Genomic DNA, 26,494 nt, shown 5'->3' with positions numbered 1-26,494 from the left:
ACACAAACAAACACTCGTTTTAATTAGCACACTTTCATGCAATTTTAATTATAGTCTAACTATATTCTTACCAAAACCTTCAAATGGAAATAATTACATAAAGAATCACCTGTCATATCTACAACGGGTATTTTTATTCCATCTCCCATCGATTTCGTATCTTGTTGTTGTTGTTGTTGGTCGTCCTACTTTTTAGAGCTTTTAGCACTTTCCAGTGAAATGCAACAAAGGGTTCGATCACGGTCACCTTACTGTATATCTTCTTTTTTGTTTTTAACTCTGTAATTTTGTGTTTGAACTTTTGTGCTTTCATGTTGACACTTTTGTTGACACTTTATTTTTGGTTAAATTGTAGTATGACACATTTTCGTGTGCCTTTTGAAAAGCCCCTCAGGGGCAAATTTAGTTTTTATTTAGTTGAATTGAATGCAGATTATCAGATTATGTAACACTTGATTAATCACATTTTTGTGTGTTTTGATGGTTTATTCTCCTTCTTGTTATCTTTGTGCTCACATCACATCACATGGGTGTTTATAATCTTGCGACCTAATAATTTACATTGATACTAAAGAACGTGGAGATGATAATTCCTCTGTACAAAAGGATTTCTCATCAATTTTCTTCACTTCAGAGAATTTAGTCAAACTGAAAATTATGAGAAAAATCCACATCCGCATAAATCTGCACGATGAGATGAGAAATAACCGGACAGAACCATGTTTTAGAGAAATGTATTGAATGTGTTAATTACCTCCTCCCCTCTTCCCTCACCTCCTTTCCTCTTCTCCTCTCTTCCCACTCAAATCCAGGAAGTGCTGACAAACTAAAACTTCCATTTTGTCCAAATATGGTCACTATAAAATCCAACTGGAGGCTCGAGTGACATTAAGATGACAAGAAACCCAGAGGCATGATAAAGAAGCAGTTACTACTACTGATGTTTTGCACTTTAAAATATTTGTTCTCGGAGGCATAAAACAGACAGAAGGTTTTTTATTTATTATGTACGAAACTACAACTACAAAAAAAAATCAGAGACGTGGAAAATCAGGAAATACTCCGGAGAATTGGAAGAAGACATGAACTGTTAGCTGTTATTGTGTCGTTACATGATTGTGTCTGCGTGTGTGTTTAGTTTATTTGCAATCCATCCACCCATTGTTTAACAAAGTGCGAGTCACTCGTCTGCGCTGGTAGTGGTACTCGGTCTGTCTGAATCCAGATGAGAAGTACAGGTAACCTGAAACGAGAGACCTGTTGTTGGTATCTGACAAAACAGGAAACGTTAACATCCTCCTGACTTAAACCCACCTCGGTTCTGAAAAGCAGCATCCACCCTGTAGCCGATCCCCCGCAGCTCTCTGCTGATGGTTTTTGGGTACCCGCCGTCCATTCTGCCTCGCCTTTCATTGTAGCTAAAAGGGGAAATATATGTTAGTGTTTCCGAACGTGCATGACCTTTTCTATTCAGAGTCAGCATGTCCTCGAGACGACTCACCTCCAGAATTTTCCCCTCACAAAGAGGAGGGTGCGACTGGTGAACGACACATGGACAGCAGCGTCCACCTTGGTGATATATCGAGGCAGGCCGAAGTCTGTGATCGGTTTGGGATAACCAGGGAGGACAGTGTTCCCACTGATCCCCCAGTACTGATCCCCTGTGAAGAGCAAAGGTCATGTGGTCTTAAGAAAAATAACCTGTATGCAAATCAAGATGGATGTAGCAACAGCTGCATGTGAGTGAAGCCAAAAGACTTAGAGCTCCCCCTCCTGACTGATTGCATTTTCATCCTCCATGTTAACAGATGGGAAAAACTTAAAGACATGTCAAATCATAGAATATGTTGTGACAGTATTCATTACAGGTGTTTATTTTGTCTCAGTAGTTTAGTTTGAATTAGTCATTTAGCTTTATTAAAACACGGGTGTGACGTCATGATTTGCAGCTTTTTCCAGCTTTTTAAAATAACAACGGCAAGAAATTTAAAAAAAAACAGCTAAGCTAACAATACTGTCATTAAACTTTCCGTAGACCTGCAGTGGATCTGCTCCCACCTGCCTGACCCGAGGAAGCTTTGATTTTTGGGGGTTTTTTATAGGACAGCTGAAGAACCGCTAGTTTAAATCAGCACATTTTAGCTTCTCATGCTAAGTGTAACTTCGGTTACCAAAAGGAGCGTTACGTGAATTCATCCAGAATCCAGTCTGTGCAAAACTTAGCTTACAGTTTATGTACATCACAAATGCCATCTGTCAGTACTGTCACAGGGATACTTTTACATTTTTCAGCTGGATTAGAAATGTCAAAATTTTGATTGTGTGTGTTCATAAAGTTAATAAACAGGTGTTACCAGATGAGTTTTTCCCCTCTTCAGGATCTTACAACATTTCAATTCACAAAAGGACCACTCCTCAAAACACCTCTTGTTGGATTATCAACTGAACTCTTTTTGTACCTTCAAAGAAAATCACCATGTTGTTTTTTTTGTACTCATAAGCAGCATCCACTTTTTTGATTCCAGGCCAGACAGACTGAATTTTCTTCACACTGATGCCGTCCCAGGAGCTGCCTCTCTTCCAGAAGTGTCTGGAAACAAGAAAAAACACACAATTACAGCAGCCAAGTATTAAAAACAACTATTTGACTATTTAACTCAGCTTTTTCCAGTTAAGCTATAATGAAGGACATTTTAAGAATCGATCTGAGAGTCGCATTAATACGTTGATTCTGTCAGGTGAAAGGTGAAGCCAGCTGCTTTTGGAGACCAATATCCAGACTGGACTAGATTTATTTTAAATGCTTAATTTTTAAAACAATTTCATCTGGCTGTTGAGCTATTCCCCCCACCCCCTCAGAAAAAATAAATAAATAAATAAAAAATATAGCATACATATAAATGCATCTAGCTTCAAGTTATATCAAGGTATAGATTATTATTTATTTTTATTTTTTTTTGGGGGGGGGGGGGGGGGGTTAGGCTCTGCTCTGGTTAGGAGTGATTTAATGAAGTTAAAACATTTTCAAACTCCTCTGATTACTTATTTTTTATATATTTTTGTGTTGTTTTTTTAGCATTTGTTGGCTGTGACAGGAACTGTTGGGAGTAGAGAGGGTAGATGACATGTGGCAATCAGTGGGGGTCGGATTGGAACCCACAGCCGCTGCAGTGAGAACTAAAAAACTTTAAGGTTTTTTTTTTTTCAGGATCAAATGTCACAGCTATATTTTTTGTTCTCCTCATTAAAAAGTTTATACAAGAGAATAAAAGTCTCACCCGTTTTTGAAGAAGTGAAGTCTTCCATCGATGGAGGTTGCAGCGTCAAAGATCAGGTACCTGCTGCACCGGTCTGGAGGAGGCTCTGATGTCGATTCAGGATCTGGTTCGGGGTTGGGTTGTGGTTTTGGCACCGGTTTTCTGGTGGGCTTTGGGTTTGGGTCGGGTCTCGTCGGTTGAGCAGATGTTTCTCTGACTCCTTTGGAAAGAACGAAGACGAGTCCATGTAGGTCAATGAGGAGGTTTGTAATAATCAGCGTGTGAATGAGCTCTCACCGTAGAGAGCCTGCACTCCCCGCCTGTCGTCCCAGGGCAGCTGGTAGTCCTCAGTGGTCACGTACTTGTATGTGGGAAACATCAGGGCCGTACTGACCTTGGAGTGACCTAATCCCAGAGCGTGTCCTAACTCGTGTGCAGCCACCAAGAACAGATTCGCTCCTGCAGAGACACACGGATACCGTCACTATAAAGATTCCCCGAATTCCCCTGTTTGACCTTTTCTGGATTTTTTGACTTTTTCCACATAAGCCTTGTTTTGCTTTTTGTTTTTGAAATATTGTTTGTTTTTTTGTTCTGTAATTTGCTCCTCCTCTCTTTTGTTTTTTTTTTAACATTATTTCGCTACTTATCAAGGAAGCAATCTACTTCAACTAAGACTTTAAAATAGTGTCCAGGGGGGGAGAAACACAATCTTAAGCTCATAAGTACCTGATGAGGTCAGAGTCCAGTCTTCATCTTCATCAAAGTGGGCGTCCCCTCCGTGACCCTCCCCGGGGGAGAAAGCGTGAGCTAAGACCCCGCCCTGCCCATCGAAAGGAGCGAAGTCGCCGTGGTCTGGTTCAGAGGAAAGCAGCGTTTAAATGAGATGAGACTTTTTTTTTTTTCAAACGCACAGAGGACAGATAAATACCTCGACCCTTGAATTTCATCATCATGTCGGCTGTTCCACTGAACACCTGTTTGAAATCCAGAGGAACCACGTCGCTGTAGATTTTCAGAGCCTTGGCTATGGTCCTGTCCACGTCGCCTTGATTCAGGTCTGGAGTGTACTGAGTTATCCTAGCATGACGTCAGAGTGCAAATGGTTTATAAAAACACACAGCAGAAGTTTTATCCTACTTTTTATTATGAGGACGTAGAAACGTGTTTCTTTACGTTTTCATCTCGTGCATCACCTGTAAGTTATCAAAGGCTTGTGCCACTTGGGGTTCCCGTCAAACAGGCTGTATCTGGTCACATCTGTGTAACCACAGCGCGGTTGAGCCATCACTTCCATGGTGTTTGAGTCCAGCTGCCCCGTACCCTCCAGCCCAAAGAACTGCTGCATTTTTCTCAGAGTGTCATCGAAAGAGTCCAGAGAGCCGCGCCAGATGCTGTTGGGCGCACTGACGCCGACGTCAGAGAAATACCGAGACAGATACTCCTGGGCAGAGAGGAGGGGGAGCAGCAGAGGGCAATAAATGGAACCGCTCTTAGTGAAGTCAAGACTGTTTTGAGAAAAATATGATTAATTACAAATTCAACAGTGTAACCTTTTTTATTTCAAATGTGTATCGCCTGAACACAGAGCTATTGGTAAACCAACCAACAGGTGCTCAGGTGTTCACTTCCTGATCACCCCCCCCCACACACACACACACACACACATACACACACCCTGATATCACCCTACATCCGTGCATCCTGTTTGTGCATGTGTGTGTATTTCAACCCGTATGTATGTAGCATGTTCAAGAAAAAAAAAATCTGTTTTCCCCTCGAGGTATTATAATGTATATTTGTGCTTCACTAAAATATCTTGAACAAAAGACAATAACAGGTGACAGTGGATTATTTTAGAGTGAATGATGGAACAGATGTTGATTTAAAAACGTTGCAATGTGCAAACAGATGTTCATCACTTGTGTCGGATAAAGGCCAATTATTGACATATACTTAAAAAAGACAAGCTAGTTTTTTCTTGTCGTTGCAGTTTAGAGATTCGTGCATTCTTCTGATGTACGACACCCCCCCCCCCCCCCCACCACCACCACCAACACGCTAAGGGTGTGTCCGACTAACCCTCAAAATGTCAGGATTATAGAGTCAGTGAAGTTAAGATGTCCTTATTAGGTGTTACCTCAAACTAGTAACACACGACCTTATTTGGTCATGTGGTATCTGCAGATGTTTGGTTTCCTTTACATAACACATCTGAGCTTCCTGAATCTTCTTCAATCACACCTGCAGATGTTCGGCGTCATTTTAACATTTTTACCTTTTATCTCAGCAGCATCAATTTTTATAGTGTGGCCCCTCAGAAAATAAAAACACTCACAGACGGGAAGTCAAGCAAAAGGTTATTTTAAACTTTGATTAAAGTGAAAACCTCAAATCGATCATTTTTCATCGATTCTGCAGCGCCAGAAGTAAACTGTAAAACGTGCAGCGCTGACATGCATGCAGGCCTCAAACCGACACGTCTGAATGTTGGTTGTGCATCTTGGATCTTGCAGGATCACAAGTAGAAAGTGATTCCCTTTCTTCCACCTCGAGGTGATGAGACATCAACAAACAGCACAACAACTCAATCACTGGAGCTTGTCCTGTTTACCTGTGCTTTAGAGATCTCTTCTTGGCTGGGCGTAGAGAGCGGCACAGTCCCACAGAGAGCTGCCATCACAAGTATCATCAGAGGCAATGCACCCTCCATGATTCACTCCTGCAGAGAAAAATCAAATCCAGAAACTCTTCCTCTCTGCTCGGCTCTGCTCGGGTGAAACGTCCTGATGCACTATTTGGTTCTTTCCTGAAATGTCCTCGTTTTGGTTGGGAGGTAATGAGCGGGAGATGATGCAGGATGGGGCAATAAAACATTCCTGCAAGAGTCTGAACATGAACAGATCGATTTAAAAAAAACAAAAATGAAAGATCAGGTAAGATAAGAGGTGTTGTGATGACAACAGGAGTGTGTGTGTGTGTGTGTGTGTGTGTGTGTGTGTGTGTGTGTGATGGGGCAGGGCGGGGTTCTTGGTGGGGGTGTTAGGCCTGCATGAACAAGATGGGCATGAACCAATCAAACGTTTTGTTTATGCATCTCTCCTCAAATGGAGTTGTATTGAGTGCTTCATTTCATCACAGTTAAAGATTCCTCGGCAGCCACTGGGTCGACTTCTGGAAATGGCCCACACCAGTATGTAAACTGGTGACACTCCACTTCCCAACTCAAGTCCCAACAAACTTAGCGTCTGTCGCCTTCAGAACGTAAATACCTCGAAGCACCTGATGCAAAATTAAACGTGTGTTCAAATATGCGTGTTGGTGATCTGCCTGTAAAAAGCCCAAGAGCCATGAATTTGATGTAAGATTTTTATTTTACTAACCATGCAGGACGGCTAAAATGGTTTGATGCCGACATCAAAACAAAGTAAAAAAAATAACAGCACACAGAGAAAATGTGTAAAAATAATATAAGACTTTATTCACACGTTCTTTATATTTCATATAATCAAATGTAAAAAAAAAAACCCACAATATTGGCCCAAATAAAAATATTCAAAGTGTACTATTTCAACGCTGTACATTAATTCTCAGTCAAAGCAGAGACATTCACATTAAATTAGAAATTGGTGCAGCGCAGGAAGTAGCTGTTCCTCAGCACCCGGTACAACCTCCCGGTCCTCAGGTAGTACTCAAACATGTACGGTCCACTGTAGATGTAGGTGAAACCTGCAGGACAGACACTCAGCGTTACCCTCAGTGCTCGTTGATTTAAGAATAATGCTCATTAGCTTTTAGGCTTTAGACACACGATAAATGTGTTCGTCGGTATTTTTGACGTTAGCTTGGAATGCTACACACCTCTGTACTGGAAAGCTGCAGTCACCTTCCCAGTCAGACCACTGAAGGTCTCATCCACCCTCTTAGGGAATCCCTGATCCATTCTTCTTCTGGCCTCGTCGTAGCTGAAGACACACAGGCAGAAATAAGTATTCCTAACGCCATAATGCACACGCCAGTCTGCACACGCCATTATCATATCAATCAAATCATCATGTTTAAACAAACCTGTAGTAATTGTCGCCAACGAAGAACAGAGTCTTTCGTGATTCAGCATCATAGAGGGCCGCATCGACTTTCCTCACACCTCTTGGTAAACCAAAAATGGTTAGCCTTTTAGGGTAGCCACGCACGGCTTGATAGCCATTGAAGGCCCAGACCTTCTGACCTGCAGACGGATGGAAATATTTTAAAAACATCGAACAAAGAAAACTGAGACTACCTTCAAAGTTGCATCAGATTGATGCTCCAGGAAGACGAGGGGAGGAAATGTACCTTTGAAGAGATAGATTCTGTCGGACTGTCGGCTTTCGTATGCGGCGTCGAGGTTAGCGGGAGCGTTGGGCCAGAAGTTTGAGATGAGGCTCTGCTGAGGCGTCGCGCTCTGAGGGTAGCTACGCCAGAAGAAGCTTTGAGAGCAAACAGAATAACCGTTATGCACACGATCTGGAACGAATGCTTCGCCTTGTTTTAACAAGCTGCTGCTCAGTTTGTCTCCTACCTGTCCTTGAAGAAGATCATCTCTCCTCGCAGGGTGGTGACGGCGTCCAACACCATGGTTGAATCGCAGGCATCAGGGGTATCAGGGGCCTCAGGTTTAGGACGAGCAGGATCCTTATCAGAGTTTTGACCTGAAGGTTCAGTAACATTGAGTTGATGTTTGAGTTGGTTTGAGTTTTGCAGGGACTACTTTTCTTTTTTTTTGGAGGGCAAACTCGTCAACGTGAGCGCTCACCATAGAGAGACTGGATTCCGTTGACGTCGTCCCGCGGCAGCACGAAGGTGTCAGGGTTTCTGAACGAGTACGTTGGGTACATGAGAGCACCGGGATCGTCAGAGTGAGACAAACCCAGAGAGTGACCGAACTCGTGGGCGGCCACCATGAAGAGGACGTAACCTGCAGGCAATACAGATACACTTAAGCATCCACTCAAATATCTCGGCTTTGGGTTACACGTTTGAAACTTCATATGGGTTTGCAGTATGTTGCAATGCATTCTTGATAACAAGCATGTTCATAGCACTTGAGTAAATGTAACTGAGAAGCATTATGTTCAGCATGTACTCACCTCTGTTTGAGCGTAAAGTGAACATCTCGTCATCATCAAAGTGAGCATCTCCTCCAATCTCGTTGCCCGGGGCGAAGGCGTGGGCCAGCGTGCCGTCAGGGCCGTCGAAGGGGTAATAATCACCATGTGCTGTTTGGAAGGAACAAATACACGTGAGTCAAGTTTTAAAACAATAACATTACCTTGGATGTGTGTGCTGCTAAACAATAAGTTCATGCTAAGACGACTCGTCTGTTGGAGAGCTAGCGTAGCATGAACAGCATCAGGTAGAAAAACAGCAGCTCAAAAACATTTGGCTCAGAGATGGCTGCATGCTGGGACATGCTGTCAGTGGAAAGATTGTTGTCTTGTTTTTTTTAAACCTTTCTTATGTAACCTTAAGCTGTGGTTAATTGTGTGTCATTAAAGGATTCATGTCACTCAAATATGTCCAAAAGGAAGTGATGCGTGTGTTCAGCTTCAGGCGCTTTTTGGGAGATTTTTCCTCTGAAATACAAACTTTAAACAAATCATCATTAATAACATGTTTAAACATACGAACAGGCCTCTTTGTACAACAAGTCAGAAACTTGTTGATTTAAACATGTGGCTGCAGCTGCTGGGGATCGAACCCTCGCCCTTCTTGAGAGAGGAGTGACTCTCCCACTGAGCCACAGTTTGGATCATTGCTATTTTTTTAGGTAGCTGAGACTGTATGTGAAATAACAACATTAAAATGCTGCTCATAGCTCTATGAGTAGATTATAAAACATCTACAGATTGATGACAGAACCGTGAAGCCTTCTCTTACAAACATGAGTATTTTAGTTTTCTTCTTCTTGTCCATTAAACTATTACACAGAAAGACTGCTCTGATCTACAACATCTCTGTTCATGTTTTAACAACTGAAAGATATTGAAGACTCACATCTGCGGCCAAAGGAGATCATGATGTCTGCCGTGCCTCTGTGGATTTTTGTGAATCTCAGAGGAGTGACATCGGCCCAAACCTGAAGCGCTTTCTCTATGGAGTGGTCGATTTCTGATGCAGGCATGTCGGGTGTGTAGTTCTCAATCCTGTGGAATAAACAAGGAAGAAGTTATTTTTAAATAAACCTGATAAAAAATTCCTCTTTTACAAATGTTATTTCTGTAGCTCATTCACCTGTAGGTGAGGCTGTTTGTCTGCCACTTGAGGTTGCTTCCAAAGGTGGAGTATTCTGCAATTTTCCCATCCGGAACGCCACAGCGGGGCTTCTTCATCATCGTCATGGTGTCTACGTCCAGCGTGCCGGTGATCTGGAGACCGAAGAATCTCTGCATCTCACTCAGCTTCTTGGTCAGGGGGCTGATTCCTCGCCGGATGCTCGGACCCGTCTCCTCCGTCAGGTTGAAGAACTTCTTCAGGTAGCTCTGCAGGAGAGAAGAAGCAAAGAAAATCAAACCCATGTATGCACATCTTAAATAAATACAAGAATGGTGAAAAAAAAAACATGCACGACAAGTCAAAGTGAAGACACTTACCTCTGCAAAACCTTCATCCTGCTCCGTCACTGGTGATGCTGGAGCACAGCGAGCTGTGAGAGCGAGGCTCAGTATGATGCACAGGCTGTAGGACTTCATGCTGCCTCGCTGGATACCTCTCCTGTTTGTCTTGTGTTGTGCAGGACTCAGCTGTTATATACACTGAGGCAGACATGTGGAAGTGCTGGGAGGAGTGGGCGTGTTGAGCAACCATTTACGTTGGTCCGTGACTCAAGTTTTCCTTAAATGGACAAAAGAAAACTTTGATTGCTCAGACAGATAAGCAGAAATCCCCCAAAAACTATATCATTATGAGGATATGACACATAGCAGGCTTATACCACATGCAAGATTTTAGAAAATTGACCTGATACTGTTGATGCTGATTTTCCAATTTTTTAAAATGTTCTCAACCAAGCTCACACAGCTGCCCAATTAGAAGATGTCCTTGTACTCACACAGTGTATTTCTAATTTAGTATTTAACATGATCAGTTAGTTAAGGCACCAACAGTGTGCTTGATGTAGAAATGTGTTGTTTACATTAAGTAATCCACAAGCAAATATCAGTAATGATATTCAGATATTTGTATTTTGATTTATTTTTCGGGAACCTGTCCTGACGTCCTCGATCACCCTCGAGCTGCCGCTGAAGGAGTTATAAGGAAGTGGTTTGTGAGCCAACACATGCATGCTGTGTCATGTCCTGATCGCGGCAGAAACACAACCAGCGGAGTATTTGGAGATATAAAAGGTTTGCTCATCACGCTGTCAAACTTGACTCACTGTCGTTAAATGGCCGTGCGTCATTTTTCAAACTTTTTTTGACATCATCAACAATTCAGGAAGTTTAAATTACATTGTCGTGTTTATGAGTTATGTTTACGTTCTGGACTGCATGATAAATACTTCTGGACCCTGGAAGGAGCACACCTGTTGTAGCTGCTGATAGAAGCAACATGTATTTGGTTCATAATTTTCATGGTTGGTGAAGATAAATAAATACAATGCATAAATAGAAGTTCATGTTGTACATAAAATGTGATTAAAAAGGTGTGTTTTTGGGTTAATTTATGCAAGTTCATGTACCTTTTATTTTGGTTACAAACCCATGTATATTGAGTGGGGAACATATTTTTTGTTCCGGTTGAATGCGTTGTTGGGGGGACAAATTAATATGTGGCGCATTAAGAAAGCAGCATGGGACGACAAGTGTTTGACGTGGAAGGCGTTGATGGAGTCTCGGATTGAAAGAAACTTTATTCCCTTGGAGTTTATGAGGCCAATTAGGTATGATTATTTCTGATATGTATGTGAAATCTATGTGTTTTCTTTTTGGATGTCAGACTAATCAGAACAAATCTTTTCTAAATGTCAACAGCGCCTCTTTTTTCTCCATAAGCTCCGCAAACTTCAGGTTCACCAATCCATTCTCGCAGTTTTCTATAAATGTTTCATTGAATCCATCCTCACATTCAACATCACAGCCTGGTTTGGTTCACTCACCGCAACAGTCTTAGTAACATCATCAAATTAAGCAGTAAAATCATTGGTCAGGAACAGCAGTCACTCACTGACATCTACAACAGCAGAGTCCTGAGCAAAGGCAGCCAGATCTCCACTGAGCCTTCACACACCCTGCACCCTCACTACACTCTGCTGCCTTCAGGGCCCTCAGGTACAGGGCGCTCCCACTGACCCTTCACACACCCTGCACCCTCACTACACTCTGCTGCCTTCAGGGCCCTCAGGTACAGGGCGCTCCCACTGACCCTTCACACACCCTGCACCCTCACTACACTCTGCTGCCTTCAGGGCCCTCAGGTACAGGGCGCTCCCACTGACCCTTCACACACCCTGCACCCTCACTACACTCTGCTGCCTTCAGGGCCCTCAGGTACAGGGCGCTCCCACTGAGCCTTCACACACCCTGCACCCTCACTACACTCTGCTGCCTTCAGGGCCCTCAGGTACAGGGCGCTCCCACTGACCTTTCACACACCCTGCACCCTCACTACACTCTGCTGCCTTCAGGGCCCTCAGGTACAGGGCGCTCCCACTGACCTTTCACACACCCTGCACCCTCACTACACTCTGCTGCCTTCAGGGCCCTCAGGTACAGGGCGCTCCCTCTGAGGACAAAGATGGCCAGCTCCAGCTTCCTCCCCACCTTAAATGGCTGACTGTGACTGTGATCACTTTCTTTTACCACTTAATTTATCACTGCTTTCAATCTATTGTTGTTTTTAAGATATTTATTAGGGACTTCATGACCAATCAGAATTTTTAAAGTGTGAATGTTGTGTGTGTTGTGTCTTGTGTTCTGTACTGGCGCTTTCCCTGCAATGAAGTTCCTAACGGATAAATAAAGTTCATTTGATTTGATTTAATTGTAAGTTCTGTTTGCTTATTTTATTCGTTTTGACGGCATTATTTGGCACTGTTTTGGCATCGTTGGTAACGTGAAGAAGACGTGGCTAAATAAATGTCTGTGAGCAAAAACAAACGACTTGAGCCTTGATTAAGACCTCGGAGGGAGTAACAGTCAGAACTCAGCCTGCGTCGTGCTGGAGAGAAGAGAGAGGAGCCTGTCGCAGCCGCGGAGCCGTTAAGGAGCAGCACGTTGAGGGGTGACATCGCTCTCAAACTTCAAAGGCCGCATGCACGGACATTCCAAAGGCGTTCAGGGTCCAACGGTGCAGCGTGGTTAACTCAACACCCAAGTAACACGTTTGAAAGAAGTTAAATGTGAAGACAACCGGACATTTAGAGAGTGCAGTTTAATGTGCCTCACAGAAACCTGGCTGACTCAAAACACCCCGGACGCTAACGTGGATCTACCAGGCTTCACTACAGTGAGAGCTGTTGGGTCCAGCCAGGATGGCAAAGTTCAGGCTGTGTACGTTTGGAGAACTAGGACAAAAGACTCTTAATCCCAGCATGCCTTGCAGGGACTCCCAGAATGCTTTGCCACACCTAACACATAGGTGTGAAGTTTGGGAGGGTATAAAACCGGCCATGCCCCATTGTTCTTTCTCTTTCATACGTCGTCTGGCGACGTTCGAGGATACCAACTCTGCTTCCTGTTTCAACACGCTTCTCTTTGTTTAAAAGTTTTGGCGCGCAGCTAATCCAAGGCCTTGAAGCATACCGACGTCCTGATTTCCGAGCTTAGATCATCCACTTGAACGCATCTCTAAGAAGAGCGTCTTATTTCTCCCGTAGTGAAACGGTATTGAGAGAGACTGTAAGGATTACGTCTCGTTCCATCCTGTAAAGAAAGGACATCCACGGAGATCACCTCGCTCGACGGAGGACACTACGGCCCCTGCTCAACCCCTTGGGCGCGCCGCCATCAGCATACAACAGCAGGAAGACGCTAGAGACCACCCCAGCGAAGGACCCTTTTGTTGCTCCTTTCATCAACCGTGGACAAACCGGTTACAAGTGAGGCTTAGCTAAGTCTGGGCAGTTAGATATAGAGAGTGTGTTTAATAACTGAGTTATTATTGTGAAACGGTGATAATATTTGCTTGGTATTTGACCACTGCGTCTTTTATGAGAGTAAAATCTCTTTTGTTTTCTTTATTTGGACCGCTGCGTCCCGTGTGTTTCTCTGTGAACTCTTGCGTCATAACCGGGTAATAGACTCATCATCAGAAAGACTAGTGTGAACGCCGTCTGATACAAATCCGGCCACTGGCTTCTGGTAGTGAAGTTAACTATGCTCTGAGTTGTGTGTGAGTTCCAGGCTGAGATTGAGCTTTCGAGGTGCGTTCTTTCCGCTCTCTCGCTCTCTCCCTTTACGCACACACGCACCTTTCGGCAGACGCACACACATAGAGATCTGTGGCTTTCCAGACGCTGCAGAAACGTAGATCAGGTAGAGACAGAGTCTGAGTCCGTCTCTAGACAATAGACCAGGTTAGGAGAACTGTGTTCTGTGTCCGCCATCGCTGCCATTTTGATCTCTCTCTCTCTCTCTCTCACTCACTCTCACAGAAACACGCACACACACACACACATGTGCCACGCTTGTTTGTTTATGTTTGTTACCTGTAGTTTTGTTTATAATAGTTGTTTGATTGAATTTCATTGATTGAACTTGATGTTACTTTGTTAAATAAATTCTGTTATAATTTAAAGAGCAGTTGTTTGTGATTACTGTGTATTCACATTGTGACTTAGGCTGGGTGAAAGGGCTTTGTGTTCGGATTTCACACCTTCAATTAAATACAGATTATTAATTATTGATGATATTGGTATTTAATTAAGTAATTTGAGACTGATATTTGCAATATTTTGGTTGTTCCCTGTTTACAGGGTGGTGCTCCGAGGTTTATTAAACTCAGTTTAATAATAATTATTGATTTATATTAATAATTAAGTAAACTTAATTATTAAATTTAATTCGACAACTAAATGTTACATCATAAAACCCCAACATAATGTTGCCGCCATGGAAGGTGCCTACAGCATCATGAAAACAATGTAAAAGAAGACCTCCAACAGGTCCTGAAATGTATTTTTAAATCAGACTGTGCTGCAACTGCACAGACAGGTCGTTATGTAGCTGAGTAGTCCTGTCTCTGTTTTAGATGACACACTTTAATCTACTAGTTCAACTTTGTTTTACCCGCTGACGTCGACATGTTTTACCACCACGTCTGCTTCATCACTAAACATCCTATTTTTAACAGTTTGTGGTTAGGCGCTGAAGTAACCACTCGCATATTAAGACTGACTCTTTTCTGCTTCAGGCCTTGCTGCTCTACAATACTATAAAAGGTAAGGTGGGTGGTTATGTAAGGCTACCTGACACAAACCTTTCTGGATGCAAAGCCACAGGTGTAGCAGCATTAGAAGCAGGCAGGTAAACTGGTTCAGATAGACCTGATTGTACCCGACCTAAAAAGCCTCTGCATGTTTATAATGAGCAGAATCAACACAAATCCTCAGCCACAAATCCTCAGCCTGCTGCCATCTGGGAGGAGACTGCAGAGTCTCCGTGCCCATACCAGCAGGCTCAAGAACAGTTTTTTCCACCAGGCTGTCAGGAGACTTAACTCCCTCCCTGCTCTCCCCCACATTCGTCCCCTCAGCCCTCCTCCCACCCTCTGCCTCCCCCCCCCCCTGCACCCTGCCACAGTCAGCCCCTACTGCATCGGTCATCACCCCCCCTCCACCTCCACCCCCCGCGTGCTCCACTAATTCACGCACCCTAAAAAACTGCACAGCCGTTTACTGTTTACTGTTTATACTGTTTATGCTATTTGCACCTTTCAACGCACTACCTCACTTTTTAGCTTAATCTGCACTCTGTTTATATTGTTAATATTTTAATTTATCCACATACTACCTCATGGTGAAATACTCACAAGTGCCCTTGTCTGTCTATTGTCTGTCGTTCGTTATGTCTTTAGTTAAGTTATCTGTTTTATAGTATTGGTTTTTTTTATTGCTAGTTTTTAGCGCTCTTCTTTTGCACTGCAGGTTTGCACTGGGGTTGGGGGGATTGCAATTTCATCTGTGCTGTATGTTTAACATGGAGCATATTTGACAATAAACAACCTTGAACCTTGAATCAGGGACCTTGTTTAAATATGAGACCCTGTATATGGGAGGGTTTGATGGTAATAGTTCATATTCTGTGTTCAGAGCGAGGTCAGGATCAGAGACGCCTCCACAAGGTTTGCACCTGTGATCAGTCAAGCAAATATTTTTAGTAGATCACCCGCAAAACGCCCACAAACCAAACGTGCAATTTTTTTTAGAGCACTCGCAGCGGTAAAGAACAAAATCTGAATTTGTCGACTTGCTCTAAAAGATCTCAGGCGGCAGAAGAAATCGACTCGTTTTTTTTGTTTTTGTCTGCTGAAATATTCAATGTGATTTTTAAGAAATATAAATTTCATGTGAAATTCATGTTTTTTAAATCTCGATTGATGGTAAATTGCTCTTTTCTACAAATCTGCAGATTCTCTAAACATCAAATAAAAAAATAACAAGAAGATACATGTAACTACTTTTCAAACATCTTTTATTGTAAATTCTTGGAGCCGTCATATTTTCTGAACAGCTTGGCAGCCATACATTCATCAGTCTGGTCACAAGTTTCAAAATCAGTGCAATTCCATTCGTCAGTGTGTATCCGTAACAGTGATAAATCTTTTCATGCAACATGTTCCGAAGTCATCAGTGAAACTTCATTAAACAGTTTGATAAATGGCACAAACGATGAGTATAAAGATAAATAAAATACATAAGATAGAGTTAAATTAATCTTAAATAGCAAAAGTGAAAAGCTCAAAAATATACCCAAAAAAAACCTACAAGGTGCTTTACTCAGGACGGACTTCAATCAAGGTTATACCTGTGAGTGTTTGACGATATACCTCTGTAAGATATGCTGTCACATTCACAGCTATAGTGACTTCCTGTTTGCGGCTATCTAAGCACCTCATTGGCTGAACTGGTCTATTAGTTGTTGCAGCTCAGGAAGTAATTGTTCCTCAGCACCCGGTACAACCTCCTGGTCCTCAGGTAGTACTCAAACATGTACGGTCCACTGTAGATGTAGGTGAAACCTGCAGGACAGACACTCAGCGTTACCCTCAGTGCTTGTTGATTTAAGAATAATGCTTATTAGCTTTTAGGCTTTGGACACACGATAAATGTGTTTGTCAGTATTTTTGATGTTAGCTTGGAATGCTACACACCTCTGTACTGGAAAGCTGCAGTCACCTTCCCAGTCAGACCACTGAAGGTCTCATCCACCCTCTTAGGGAATCCCTGATCCATTCTTCTTCTGGCCTCGTCGTAGCTGAAGACACACAGGCAGAAATAAGTATATATAACGCCATAATGCACACGCCATTCTGCACACGGCATTATCATATAAATCAAATCTTCATCATGTTTAAACAAACCTGTAGTAATTATCGCCAACGAAGAACAGAGTCTTTCGTGATTCAGCATCATAGAGGGCGGCATCGACTTTCCTCACACCTCTTGGTAAACCAAAAATGGTTAGCATTTTAGGGTAGCCACGCACGGCTTGATAGCCATTGAAGGCCCAGACCTTCTGACCTGCAGAAGGATGGAAATATTTTAAAAACATCGAACAAAGAAAACTGAGACTACCTTCAAAGTTGCATCAGGTTGATGCTCCAGGAAGACGAGGGGAGGAAATGTACCTTTGAAGAGATAGATCGTGTTGGACTGTTGGCTTTCGTATGCGGCGTCGAGGTTAGCGGGAGCGTTGGGCCAGAAGTTTGAAATGAGGCTCTGCTGAGGCGTCGCGCTCTGAGGGTAGCTACGCCAGAAGAAGCTTTGAGAGCAAACAGAATAACCGTTATGCACACGATCTGGAACGAATGCTTCGCCTTGTTTTAACAAGCTGCTGCTCAGTTTGTCTCCTACCTGTCCTTGAAGAAGATCATCTCTCCTCGCAGGGTGGTGACGGCGTCCAACACCATGGTTGAATCGCAGGCATCAGGGGTATCAGGGGCCTCAGGTTTAGGACGAGCAGGATCCTTATCAGAGTTTGGACCTGAAGGTTCAGTAACATTGAGTTGATGTTTGAGTTGGTTTGAGTTTTGCAGGGACTACTTTTCTTTTTTTGTTGGAGGGCAAACTCGTCAGCGTGAGCGCTCACCATAGAGAGACTGGATTCCGTTGACGTCGTCCCGCGGCAGCACGAAGGTGTCAGGGTTTCTGAACGAGTACGTTGGGTACATGAGAGCACCGGGATCGTCAGAGTGAGACAAGCCCAGAGAGTGACCGAACTCGTGGGCGGCCACGATGAAGAGGACGATACCTGCAGGCAATACAGATACACTTAAGCATCCACTCAAATATCTCGGCTTTGGGTTACACGTTTGAAACTTCATATGGGTTTGCAATATGTTTCAATGCATTCTTGATAACAAGCATGTTCATAGCACTTGAGTAAATGTAACTGAGAAGCATTATGTTCAGCATGTACTCACCTCTGTTTGAGCGTAAAGTGAACATCTCGTCATCATCAAAGTGAGCATCTCCTCCAATCCCGTTGCCCGGGGAGAAGGCGTGGGCCAGCGTTTTGCCAGGGCCATCGAAGGGGTCAATATCACCATGTGCTGTTTGGAAGGAACAAATACACGTGAGTCAAGTTTTAAAACAATAACATTACCTCGGATGTGTGTGCTGCTAAACAATAAGTTCATGCTAAGACGACTCGTCTGTTGGAGAGCTAGCGTAGCATGAACAGCATCAGGTAAACATTTGGCTCAGAGATGGCTGCATGCTGGGACATGCTGTCAGTGGAAAGATTGTTGTCTTGTTTTTTTTAAACCTTTCTTATGTAACCTTAAGCTGTGGTTAATTGTGTGTCATTAAAGGATTCATGTCACTCAAATATGTCCAAAAGGAAGTGATGCGTGTGTTCAGCTTCAGGCGCTTTTTGGGAGATTTTTCCTCTGAAATACAAACTTTAAACAAATCATCATTAATAACATAAACATACGAAGAGGCCTCTTTGTACAACAAGTCAGAAACTTGACTTGATTTGACTTCATGCAATTTAAAAGTTTGGTACTTGAGTTTGGACCGCACTTTTTCATTCTGACTAATTTCAGTCACTTTTACTCCACCTGCACATTTCAACACTGATTGCAGTGGCTGTTGTGTGAAGTATCCATAAGTATATTAACTAATCCCATGCACACACATTCATATGCAAGGGTGCATTAAACATGTGGCTGCAGCTGCTGGGGATCGAACCCTCGCCCTTCTTGAGAGAGGACTGACTCTCCCACTGACCCACAGTTTGGATCATTGCTATTTTTTTAGGTAGCTGAGACTGTATGTGAAATAACATTAAAATGCTGCTCATAGCTCTATGAGTAGATAATAAAACATCTACAGATTGATGACAGAACCGTGAGGCCTTCAAAAATGAGTATTTTAGTTTTCTTCTTCTTGTCCATTAAACTATTACACAGAAAGACTGCTCTGATCTAAGTGCAACATCTCTGTTCATGTTTTAACAACTGAAAGATATTAAAGACTCACATCCGCGGCGAAAGGAGATCATGATGTCTGCCGTGCCTCTGTTGATTTTTGTGAATCTCAGAGGAGTGACATCGGCCCAAACCTGAAGCGCTTTCTCTATGGAGTAGTCGATTTCTGATGCAGGCATGTCGGGTGTGTAGTTCTCAATCCTGTGGAATAAACAAGGAAGAAGTTATTTTTAAATAAACCTGATAAAAAATTCCTCTTTTACAAATGTTATTTCTGTAGCTCATTCACCTGTAGGTGAGGCTGTTTGTCTGCCACTTGCTTCCAAAGATGGAGTATTCTGCAATTTTCCCGTCCGGAACGCCACAGCGGGGCTTCTTCATCATGGTTATGGTGTCTGTGTCCAGCGTGCCGGTGATCTGGAGACCGAAGAATCTCTGCATCTCACTCAGCTTCTTGGTCAGGGGGCTGATTCCTCGCCGGATGCTCGGACCCGTCTCCTCCGTCAGGTTGAAGAACTTCTTCAGGTAGCTCTGCAGGAGAGAAGAAGCAAGGAAAATCAAACCCATGTATGCACATCTTAAATAAATGCAGGAATGGTGAAAAAAAAAACATGCACGACAAGTCAAAGTGAAGACACTTACCTCTGCAAAACCTTCATCCTGCTCCGTCACTGGTGATGCTGGAGCACAGCGAGCTGTGAGAGCGAGGCTCAGTATGATGCACAGGCTGTAGGACTTCATGCTGCCTCGCTGGATACCACTCCTGTTTGTCTTGTGTTGTGCAGGACTCAGCTGTTATATAGACTGAGGCAGACATGAAGTGTTGGGGGGAGTGGGCGTGTTGAGCAACCATTTACATTGGTCTGTGACTCTAGTTTTCCTTAAATGGACAAAAGAAAACTTTGATTGCTCAGACAGATAAGCAGAAATCCTCCAAATAATAAATCATTATGAGGATATGACACATAGCTGACACATCCGTGTAGTCACTTCAGTTGTTTGTTTATTTTCTATTTCTTTCTTTGCCTGTTCCTGTTTTATTTTGTACTTACCCTTGAGTCCGCTCTAATTACCCTCACCTGTGTCTCGTCATTCCCTGATTGTCTGTCCATATATCCCTGTGTTTCATTCCTCATGTTGCCAGTTCGTAGTGTGTTCTCATGACCCTAGTTCCAGCAATTATTTTCCCTGTTAGATTATCTGCTATTTTTGACCCTCTGCCTGCCTCTCGTTTGATTCTCTGCCTGCCCCTTTTGGATTTGTTTGCTTGTGAGGACTGACTTCTGTGTACCGACCTGGACCGTATTAAAACTACCCTTTTTTGGAATCTATCGTTTTGAGTCTGCATTTTTTAGTCCCTGTGGTTCCTGGCCTTGACAGTACGAACTGGCCAGAGAATGGACTCAGCAGGCTCAGATTCAGTTCGTGCTGCGTTCCACGAGCAGGAGGAGCATATCAAACGACATGAGACTCAACTAACTCAGGTTTATGGAGGAATTAAAGAGCTCACGGAACGTCATGAGAGCTTTCAGTCTGCCATTGGTTCTCAGGTGAGCATATCAAACTCCCAATTCCAACACCTTATGTCTCGTTTGGATACATTGATTCCTCCTGATTTGTCTCCTGCACCTGCATTATCGCCTGCTGCTCCACCTGTAGCTCCCCTGTCCTCGTCAGGCTACACTCCCCACCTGGCCAAGCTGGAACGCTTCTCCGGTGACTCAGAGAACTGCCGTTCTTTTCTAGTGCAATGTGGCTTGCACTTTGAGTTACAAGCAGCCTCCTTTCCCACAGAGCGAGCTAAGGTGACTTTTATCATCACTCATCTGACCGGGAGAGCAGAGGCTTGGGCGACTGTAGAATGGTCTCGTGATTCTACGGTGTGTCAGACTTCTGTCCTGTTCTCTGAGGCTCTTTCCCAGATTTTTGATCTGTCAAACCACGGTCGGGAGGCCGCCCAGAATCTTGTAAACCTGCAACAAGGTAAACAAACGGTGATGGATTACGCTATTAAGTTTCGGACTCTAGCAGCTGACAGCGGCTGGAACACCACCGCGTTAATGGAAGCTTTTCGCAATGGACTCTCAGACTTCCTCAAGGATCAGTTGGTCCCACTAACCCTTCCCTCAGACCTAGATTCCCTAATTTCCTTGGCCTCACGGATTGATGCAAGTCTGAGAGAGAGGGAAAGAGAAAAGAGGCACTCTGCTCTACGTACTTCAAACCAGCAGTGGCTGCCGCCCCGCAACTCCTCCCCAAGCCATCAGAACTACTACTCGGAGCATCTCCGTCTCCCTTCAGCACCCTGGGTCAGCTCGGAGGAACCCATGCAGGTGGGTCGAGCCAGGTTAACTCCTGAGGAGCGTCAGCGCCGTATGAGGGAGGGACGGTGCATGTACTGTGGACAATTGGGACACTTTGTGAACAAGTGCCCGCTAAAAGAACGGGCTCACCAGTGAAGGAGAGGACACTGGTGAGCCGAACCTCTGCTAAAGACTATTCCTCTCAACGTCTCACTCTGGTGAAGATTTCTGTGGTCTCCCAGTGGCATTCTCTGCAGGCTTTGATCGATTCCGGGTCAGATGAGAGTTTTTTGGATTGGAGACTAGCTGATCGGCTGGGAATTAGTAAAGTGCCGCTTCTCAAGCCTCTGGAAGCCAGTGCTCTGGATGGCCGACTTCTTTGTAGAGTGACTCATCGTTCTCAACCAGTTCAGCTCAGAGCAACAGGTAATCACACAGAGACTATTAGTTTTTACCCGTATGACTCTCCGTTTCACCCTCTCATCCTGGGCCTTCCCTGGCTTATTCAGCACAATCCTCACATGAACTGGTCCACTGGGGAAATATTGTCTTGGAGTGACAAGTGTGTTTTAACCTGTTGCTCCTCTGGTTTCACTCCCGAGCCCCTCATGGACCTGCAGAGGGTGGCTTCGCCTACACTGTCATCCAATCCATCTCCTGGTTCATCGGCTTCAGACTTTCCTGACCTTTCCATCCTGTTACCTGGATTTAAAGGAGGTCTTCAATAAATCCAAAGCTACCTCGCTGCCACCTCATCGACCTCACGACTGTGTCATCGACCTTCTACCTGGAGCAGCCCCACCGAAAGGACGCCTTCACTCTCTGTCCCCACCTGAACGCCAGGCCATGCAGAAGTATATCGATGATTCTCTGGCAGCAGGGATTATTCGGCCCTCCTCATCACCTGCTGGAGCAGGGTTTTTCTTTGTGGACAAGAAGGACAAGACCCTTCGACCCTGTATAGATTACAGCGGACTCAATGACATCACCATTAAGAACAGGTACCCCCTTCCTCTCATTTCCTCAGCATTTGAACTGTTAAAGGGTGCCAAGATCTTTTCAAAGCTTGACTTGAGAAATGCTTACCATTTGGTGAGGATAAGGGAGGGGGACGAATGGAAGACTGCTTTTAATACTCCCAGAGGTCACTATGAGTATTTGGTAATGCCTTTTGGACTAACTAATGCACCTGCTGTTTTTCAGGCTCTAGTGAATGAGGTTCTTCGTGATATGTTGAACATCTTTGTGTTTGTGTATCTTGATGATATTCTGATCTTCTCTCCTGATGAGAATACTCACATTCAACATGTTCGTCAAGTCCTGAAGCGGCTGCTTCAGAGCCACCTCTTCGTTAAAGCAGAGAAATGTGAGTTTCACGTCACCACCGTGTCCTTTCTAGGTTTTGTGGTGTCACCTGCTGGCATTCAAATGGACCCGTCTAAGGTCAATGCAGTTGCTGATTGGCCTACACCCAACAGCCGTAAGTTAATTCAGAGATTCCTAGGCTTTGCTAACTTCTATAGGAGATTTATTAGAAATTTCAGCCAGATAGCTGCACCTTTGCGTAAGCTGACCTCTCCTAATGTCAAGTTCCAGTGGAACTCCCAAGCTGACAGTGCTTTTTCCAAGCTTAAGAAAAGTTTTTCTTCTGACCCTGCCTGACCCTATGCTTCAGTTTGTGGTTGAGGTGGATGCTTCAGATGTGGGAGTTGGAGCCGTTCTCTCTCAACGCTCTTCTGCTGATGGCAAGCTCCACCCTTGCGCTTTCCTCTCCAGGAAGCTCTCTGCAGCTAAGACTAACTACGATGTGGGTAATCATGAACTGCTAGCTGTTAAGGTAGCACTGGAGGAGTGGAGACACTGGCTGGAGGGGGCAGAGCAACCGTTTCTAGTTTGGACGGTCACAAAAACCTGGAATACATCAAGACCGCCAAACGTCTCAACTCCAGGCAAGCCAGGTGGGCTCTCGTTTTTACTCGCTTTAATTTTGTTCTATCCTACCGTCCTGGCTCAAAGAACATTAAACCAGATGCCCTTTCTTGGCAGTTTGACTCTGACTCTGTCCCTAAGACACCCACCTCTATTCTTCCGACTTCCTGCTTTGTGGGAGCTGTTACTTGGGCAGTTGAGAGGAAGGTAAAAGACGCTATTGTTGGCATACAGACACTGTCTGGTTGCCCCCCTAATCGTTTGTTTGTCCCAGTACCTCTCAGGTCATTCGTTGGGCACATACAGCTCGGATTTCCTGTCATCCTGGAGCTCAAAGAACAATGTTCATCATAAAACAACGCTTCTGGTGGCCTGCTATGCTAAAGGACGTCAAGGAATATGTGGCGGCCTGTGTCGTATGTGCCTGCAGTAAGTCCTCCAGACGGGCTCCTTCTGGTCATCTGTGCCCTCTTCCAGTTCCTATGCGCCCCTGGTCCGACATCTCTCTGGATTTTGTCACGGGACTGCCCCCGTCCGAAGGTAACACCACAGTCCTAACTGTGGTAGATAGATTTTCCAAGATGGCTCACTTTATTCCTCTGCCTAAATTGCCCTCCGCCAAGGGAACGGCGGAGGTTATGTTATTTCATGTTTTCCGTCTCCATGGGTTTCCTAAGGATGTAGTGTCGGACCGGGGCCCACAGTTTGTGTCTAAGTTCTGGAAGGAGTTCTGCTCGCTGCTGGGAGCCAATGTTAGCCTGTCGTCCGGCTACCATCCACAATCTAATGGACAGTCGGAACGTGTTAATCAGGAGCTGGAGACTGGACTTCGCTGCCTGGTGGCCCAGAACCCCTCCACCTGGAGCAAACACCTCATCTGGGTAGAGTATGCTCACAATACTCTCCCTTGCTCGTCCTCAGGCCTCATTTCAGTGCGCTTATGGTTACCAACCTCCTATGTTCCCTGCATTGGAAGCGGAGTCTAATGTCCCTTCGGCTCATGCCCTCATTCGCCGCTGCCGGAAGATTTGGATGGGGGCCAGACAGATGCTACTCCGTTCCTCTGCCCGCTACAAGAGAGCTGCTGACAGCAGAAGAACCCCTGCACAGACCTACTCACCTGGACAGAAGGTATGGCTCTCCACACGAGACCTATCTCTTCCAGTGGAGTCCCGGAAGTTGGCTCCACGTTTCGTCGGTCCATTCCCAGTGTCCAAGGTGATCAACCCCGTGGCTGTCCGGCTTCAACTCCCTCGTACTATGAGGATTCATCCCACTTTCCATGTTTCCCGGATCAAACCTGTAAAGGAGAGTATGTTGGTCCCTGCCTCTAAACCCCCACCTCCTCCCCGGTTTTTCGATGGCGGTCCTGTCTAGAATGTGAATAGACTGTTGGGGATGCGTCGACGAGGGCGGCAGTACTTGGTCGATTGGGAGGGATATGGCCCCGAAGAACGATCCTGGGTCTCTGCCAGTAATATTTGTGACCCCTCCCTTATCCATAACTACCATTGTCATCATCCGGACCAGCCTGGGCCGTCCGGTGCCGTCCCTAGAGGGGGGGGTACTGACACATCCGTGTAGTCACTTAAGTTATGTTTGTTTATTTTCTATTTCTTTCTTTGCCTGTTCCTGTTTTATTTTGTACTTACCCTTGTCTCTGTCTTCCAGATCCTGCTTCTCATGTTCCAGCCTTGTGTGTCAACTCCGCCCTAATTACCCTCACCTGTGTCTCGTCATTCCCTGATTGTCTGTCCATATATCCCTGTGTTTCATTCCTCATGTTGCCAGTTCGTAGTGTGTTCTAGTGACCCTAGTTCCAGCAATTATTTTCCCTGTTAGATTATCTGCTATTTTTGACCCTCTGCCTGCCTCTCGTTTGATTCTCTGCCTGCCCCTTTTGGATTTGTTTGCTTGTGAGGACTGACTTCTGTGTACCGACCTGGACCGTATTAAAACTACCCTTTTTTTGGAATCTGTCGTTTTGAGTCCCTGTGATTCCTGGCTTTGACAATAGCATGCTTATACCACATGCAAGATTTTAAAATTAAACTTGTGACCAGGAAATTGACCTGATACTGTTGATGCTGATGTTCCAATTTTTTAAAATTTTCTCCACCAAGCTCACACAATTAGAAGACGTGAATTACAATTTATTTTCTCATCCTCACACAGTGTATTTCTAATTTAGTATTTAACATGATCAGTTAGTTAAGGCACCAACAGTGTGTTTGATGTAGAAATGTGTTGTTTACATTAAGTAATCCACAAGCAAATATCAGTAATGATATTCAGATATTTGTATTTTGATTTATTTTTCGGGAACCTCTCCTGACGTCCTCGATCACCCTCGAGCTGCCGCTGCTGAAGGAGCTATAAGGAAGTGGTTTGTGAGCCAACACATGCATGCTGTGTCATGTCCTGATCGCGGCAGAAACACAACCTGTGGAGTATTTGGAGATGTAAAAGGTTTGCTCATCACGCTGTCAAACTTGACTCACTGTCGTTAAATGGCCGTGAGTCATTTTTCAAACTTTTTTTTTACATCAACAATTCAGGAAGTTTAAATTACATTGTTGTGTTTATGAGTTATGTTTACGTTCTGGACTGCATGATAAATACTTCTGGACCCTGGAAGGAGCACAATTGTCCTCTTCGTGAAACTCAGGTCTCGAGTAAAGTTTGGTGAGAATAGATAGAAAACAAAATTCCTGTTAAATGGATGTATGTTTTTGTTGTTGTTGCTGTTTAGTTGGTGATGCAGAATAATGCAAAACAAGTGAGAGACATGATGTGATATGTGGGAGACGTGACAACAGCAATAACAAAACGCAGACTCAAGCTGGTTGAGGGTGTTAAAGGTGTTTGCATGCGTGTGCAGCGTTATCTGTTCGGGGGCAGCAGGAGGGTCGAGGTTTGAAGATGGGAGGATAAAATAAGAGAAGTATTCTTGCAGTTATCATCATGGTGTGATGCAGTGATGCCCCTGTCTCAGTTGCCCCCGGACCCTTCAGAGGAGGCCAGCTTGCAGGGTCGCTGACGGAGGTATACAGCGTCATCTAAATAAATAGTTTTTTTTGTTTTTCATTATTCTTGTGTTAAATATATATTTGTTGTTATTATTATCATCGTCCTTAAGTCGACCCTTTTTCACCCCTTCGCTTTGAAAGATGGACAGGGTAACAGGTAGCATAATGTAGACCAATGAAAATATAATATAATATAAACAATGCAGATCTTATCAATGATAATTATGTTGGAATAAAACTTGTTTTATTGTTTAACTGTACAACGCGTCTGGTTTAGATGTAAAATACTTTTATAGTAACAAGTGATGTCAGCTCATCACACCATGTACCACATGCATGCGTC

The 26,494-nt window shown here is 44.2% G+C and overlaps 3 protein-coding genes across 3 annotated transcripts; all 3 read right to left on the bottom strand.

The window, feature by feature from the left end:
* Window positions 1–967: 967 nt before the first annotated feature.
* mmp30 (matrix metallopeptidase 30) lies at window positions 968–6,179 on the bottom strand. The gene is made up of 10 exons (XM_079356026.1): window positions 5,872–6,179; window positions 4,454–4,701; window positions 4,189–4,337; window positions 3,987–4,112; window positions 3,555–3,716; window positions 3,279–3,477; window positions 2,460–2,590; window positions 1,502–1,661; window positions 1,315–1,418; window positions 968–1,243 (listed from the first exon to the last, which is right to left on the bottom strand). Exons 1-10 carry the CDS (start codon window positions 5,968–5,970, stop codon window positions 1,140–1,142), a joined length of 1,482 nt encoding a protein of 493 aa, XP_079212152.1. The 5' UTR covers window positions 5,971–6,179; the 3' UTR covers window positions 968–1,139.
* Window positions 6,180–6,638: 459 nt separating this feature from the next.
* On the bottom strand, window positions 6,639–10,001 carry LOC306831966 (collagenase 3-like). Its single transcript, XM_079356282.1, has 10 exons — window positions 9,890–10,001; window positions 9,531–9,778; window positions 9,294–9,442; window positions 8,387–8,515; window positions 8,053–8,214; window positions 7,819–7,948; window positions 7,593–7,726; window positions 7,326–7,485; window positions 7,119–7,222; window positions 6,639–6,986 (listed from the first exon to the last, which is right to left on the bottom strand). The coding sequence occupies exons 1-10, from the start codon at window positions 9,986–9,988 to the stop codon at window positions 6,877–6,879; spliced, it is 1,425 nt and encodes a 474-aa protein (XP_079212408.1). The 5' UTR covers window positions 9,989–10,001; the 3' UTR covers window positions 6,639–6,876.
* A 6,006-nt stretch (window positions 10,002–16,007) lies between these two features.
* LOC306831968 (collagenase 3-like) lies at window positions 16,008–19,780 on the bottom strand. Its single transcript, XM_079356285.1, has 10 exons — window positions 19,533–19,780; window positions 19,180–19,421; window positions 18,943–19,091; window positions 17,880–18,008; window positions 17,546–17,707; window positions 17,311–17,440; window positions 17,085–17,218; window positions 16,818–16,977; window positions 16,608–16,711; window positions 16,008–16,475 (listed from the first exon to the last, which is right to left on the bottom strand). Exons 1-10 carry the CDS (start codon window positions 19,629–19,631, stop codon window positions 16,369–16,371), a joined length of 1,416 nt encoding a protein of 471 aa, XP_079212411.1. The 5' UTR covers window positions 19,632–19,780; the 3' UTR covers window positions 16,008–16,368.
* Window positions 19,781–26,494: the final 6,714 nt, after the last annotated feature.

The sequence above is a fragment of the Symphodus melops genome (assembly GCF_947650265.1).
Source record: "Symphodus melops genome assembly, chromosome: 11".
NCBI lineage: Eukaryota > Metazoa > Chordata > Actinopteri > Labriformes > Labridae > Symphodus > Symphodus melops.
This window is presented reverse-complemented; position numbering and strand designations above follow the sequence as displayed.

Bases quoted from the DNA above. Each gene is read 5' to 3' on its own strand.
- mmp30 (XM_079356026.1), bottom strand. From the start codon at position 5,970: ATGGAGGGTGCATTGCCTCTGATGATACTTGTGATGGCAGCTCTCTGT. The intron at 3,717-3,986 runs GTACTTATGAGC...GTGTCTCTGCAG, and splicing joins CTGGACTCTGACCTCATCAG to GAGCGAATCTGTTCTTGGTG. The intron at 1,244-1,314 runs GTGGGTTTAAGT...CTCTCGTTTCAG, and splicing joins TGCTGCTTTTCAGAACCGAG to GTTACCTGTACTTCTCATCT.
- LOC306831966 (XM_079356282.1), bottom strand. From the start codon at position 9,988: ATGAAGTCCTACAGCCTGTGCATCATACTGAGCCTCGCTCTCACAGCT. The intron at 9,443-9,530 runs GTGAATGAGCTA...TTTATTCCACAG, and splicing joins ACAAACAGCCTCACCTACAG to GATTGAGAACTACACACCCG. The intron at 7,223-7,325 runs GTTTGTTTAAAC...GTGTGTCTTCAG, and splicing joins GTTGGCGACAATTACTACAG to CTACGACGAGGCCAGAAGAA.
- LOC306831968 (XM_079356285.1), bottom strand. From the start codon at position 19,631: ATGAAGTCCTACAGCCTGTGCATCATACTGAGCCTCGCTCTCACAGCT. The intron at 19,092-19,179 runs GTGAATGAGCTA...TTTATTCCACAG, and splicing joins ACAAACAGCCTCACCTACAG to GATTGAGAACTACACACCCG. The intron at 16,978-17,084 runs GTACATTTCCTC...ATCCTTCTGCAG, and splicing joins CACGATCTATCTCTTCAAAG to GTCAGAAGGTCTGGGCCTTC.